Raw genomic sequence first — 2614 nt, forward strand, 5'->3', positions numbered from 1 at the left:
CTTCCTGTCTCTCCCCACTAATGCCAATTCAGTATATAATGATATACAAAATTAAACTATTTTTACCAAGCAGTTCTTGTAAGTGCAGTGCAACTTCTCGCCTCTAATGGTGTCATCTAACAAGGGAAATAAGCATCATTTCCAAAATCCTTATTTAAATGGAAAAGAAAGCAAGGTTCACTACTTCACTTTTATCCAAGAAACTTAAATTCGATTCACATGGAAATATCACAAGTAATTACACCTGACAGGTAAATTATATACTCCTTCCACATCACCCAAGTGCATTAGTGCTAACAAAGGAAAGGTGAAGAAGTTTTTGTACAGAGACTAGCATTCGGCAATAAACATGCCAGGGCCAATTTATGTCTTAACCCTACTTTTCCTTCCGTTTGAAGGCAAGCACATTGAAACTCGATTGATCACATGATTTCAGACAATTGCAAGAATGGAAGACTCATCAGTGAGAGTTTTTGAGATGAAACAATAATTGTTCAAGGCAAGGGTGTAAATACACAAATGAGTAGGAGACAAGTGTAAATATAGGAATTGTACCTTAGAACGTAAATCTGCTCAACGAATTACAATGTGAATAAATGATATTATGTTATTACCTTTGCTTCCTGTTATTCTTCTTCTTCTTCTTCTTTCGCTGCTTCTTCTTGTTTTTCTTCGTCTCTGTTTGTTCAGTTCCATTTTTGGAATTGAGTGGAACAAGACTCCCAACACAGGTCTTTGTTTCACTTATATATGAAACACCATGAATCCTAAGATTCCTAACCCTTCCTCCACGGGGATAATATAGGACCAGCCCCACCTCCTCTGGCTCCAACGTGTACTTATGGAGTATCAATTCACCATTCTTTGAATAACATACAGGGCTGAAGTGATCAAAGCATATTAATGGCTGAATCGAAAGCCCAATTGAGAACTGTTTTGCCCAAGAGTCCTTCACACTGTAATCCTTCATTACCCACAACTCAATATGATCATCCCACGTGAAGTTACAGAGCAGGCAGAGTTGTCCTCCAAGAACCCCCATTGTCATCTCAAAGTTACGAAGCCCGAATTCCCTGGGAGCCTCATCCACAAAGTCAGGCAGTGGGATCTCTCGAAACTTCTCATCTTTAAGGTCAAAGGAAGCGATAACATTGAACTCGTTGTGGGTCCCGGTCTGCCAATGAAGAGTAGAATTTGCAAGAACCCCAGATTTGCTAAGGATGGTGTGGAAGAAGGGCATGTCGCCGATCGTTCTCCATGAGTTGGTGCTAAGCGAGTAAACCTTCACCTCCGAATGCAAATCGTAGTTATTATGACCAGAAAATTGCTGCTGCACCCTTACCAGTTTGTAATCGTCTGTAATGGGATCGTAACCGAATCCATAAGCAACAAAGCGGGTAAAGGGGTTGGTGATAATGGGAAGCTTCTTATGCGTTCTTGTAGAAGGATTCCAGAGGAATATGTCCTCATCATTATAGTTGGATATACAGAGTAAGCCGTTGCAAGAACCCAATACAAACGGTTCGTAAACTAAAGACTTGAGCGGATGATCGAGTTCTACCGCCGCTTCTTGTTCGCAAACATCTAACTCAACAGAGCGCAGATTGGATGAATTGAAATTGAGGCTGAAGTTGCTATTGGTTGCAAGGGATGGGATGAGGTGCGTCTTGAAAATGAGGCAGAGGTTGCTATTGGTTGCAAGGGATTGGCTGAGGTGCATCTTGATGAAAGCAGGATCTGTAATAAGAGCGAACCAGGGTTTGCATACGCACCTGAATCTCAGAAGAGATTTGACCGGAAGCCTTGAAAGTATGTCCGCAATGATCTCCTCAGGTAGATTTTTCCTAGCCATTGCCTCCTCCTCTTCACTTATCTTCTTATTGTCCTCCGCCATGACTACGACTCTAGTGTTGTTTTTTTTATTGCGAGAGAAGAGATGATGGAGGGAAAGGAAAACGCAGGGGGCCTGGGCCGAAGTGGAACGCTCTGAGGCGGTGGAAGTGAAACAATGGACCCGTGTGTTTGTCAATAAAACATGAAAGAATGGTTTTTAGAAATCGGAAAACTCTATTGACCAATGGGATTTGGGATTTGGGATTTTGGATTTTTTACTTTGTATTTTGTCTGGATCGGATAGTGCTTTATCTGCATCCGCATCGATTCGGATAGTGCTAAATGGATACGAAAACGGATTTTGATTATTCATTTACATCGTTAGGGGGAGTGACCTGAGGAGGGGGTAAGAAATCAGCCAGGAGACTCGAACTCGAGACCTCTTGGTGAGCATGGGTATGAAGCGCACCATGGCTCACCAACTGAACAGTTGTTGGTAGGATTTTGGATTTGACAAACCCATTCTGCTCGTTAATTCCGAGCTGATTTGGATTGAAATCAATGGACACTGATCCTGTTCCTATTTTCAAAATTGGGGTGATTTTATTTGCCTAGGAGCGCACAAGGACACACATGGGGTGGGATGGACGCATCATTTCTTTCATTAAGGGGGGGGGGGGGGGGATGGAGCGAAGTGAAATATGCTCATTTACCAACAACTGCTTAGCTCAGTTGGTGAGCCATTGTGCGCTTCATGCCCATGCTCACCAAGAGGTCTCGA

The 2614-nt window shown here is 42.6% G+C and overlaps 1 protein-coding gene across 1 annotated transcript; it reads right to left on the reverse strand.

Moving 5' to 3' along the window:
* Positions 1 to 432: 432 nt before the first annotated feature.
* LOC122643644 (F-box protein CPR1-like) lies at positions 433 to 1893 on the reverse strand. Its single transcript, XM_043837249.1, has 2 exons — positions 859 to 1893; positions 433 to 569 (listed from the first exon to the last, which is right to left on the reverse strand). The coding sequence occupies exons 1-2, from the start codon at positions 1850 to 1852 to the stop codon at positions 433 to 435; spliced, it is 1131 nt and encodes a 376-aa protein (XP_043693184.1). The 5' UTR covers positions 1853 to 1893.
* Between the last annotated feature and the right edge of the window lie 721 nt (positions 1894 to 2614).

Source organism: Telopea speciosissima, chromosome 10 (assembly GCF_018873765.1).
Source record: "Telopea speciosissima isolate NSW1024214 ecotype Mountain lineage chromosome 10, Tspe_v1, whole genome shotgun sequence".
Classification (NCBI taxonomy): Eukaryota; Viridiplantae; Streptophyta; class Magnoliopsida; order Proteales; family Proteaceae; genus Telopea; species Telopea speciosissima.

What these genes read in the sequence shown, in the direction of transcription:
- LOC122643644 (XM_043837249.1), bottom strand. Translation starts at nt 1,852, where the DNA reads ATGGCTAGGAAAAATCTACCTGAGGAGATCATTGCGGACATACTTTCA. An exon ending in TGTATGTTATTCAAAGAATG is followed by an intron (nt 570 to 858) that starts GTGAATTGATAC and finishes TTCGTTGAGCAG; the next exon opens with ATTTACGTTCTAAGGTACAA.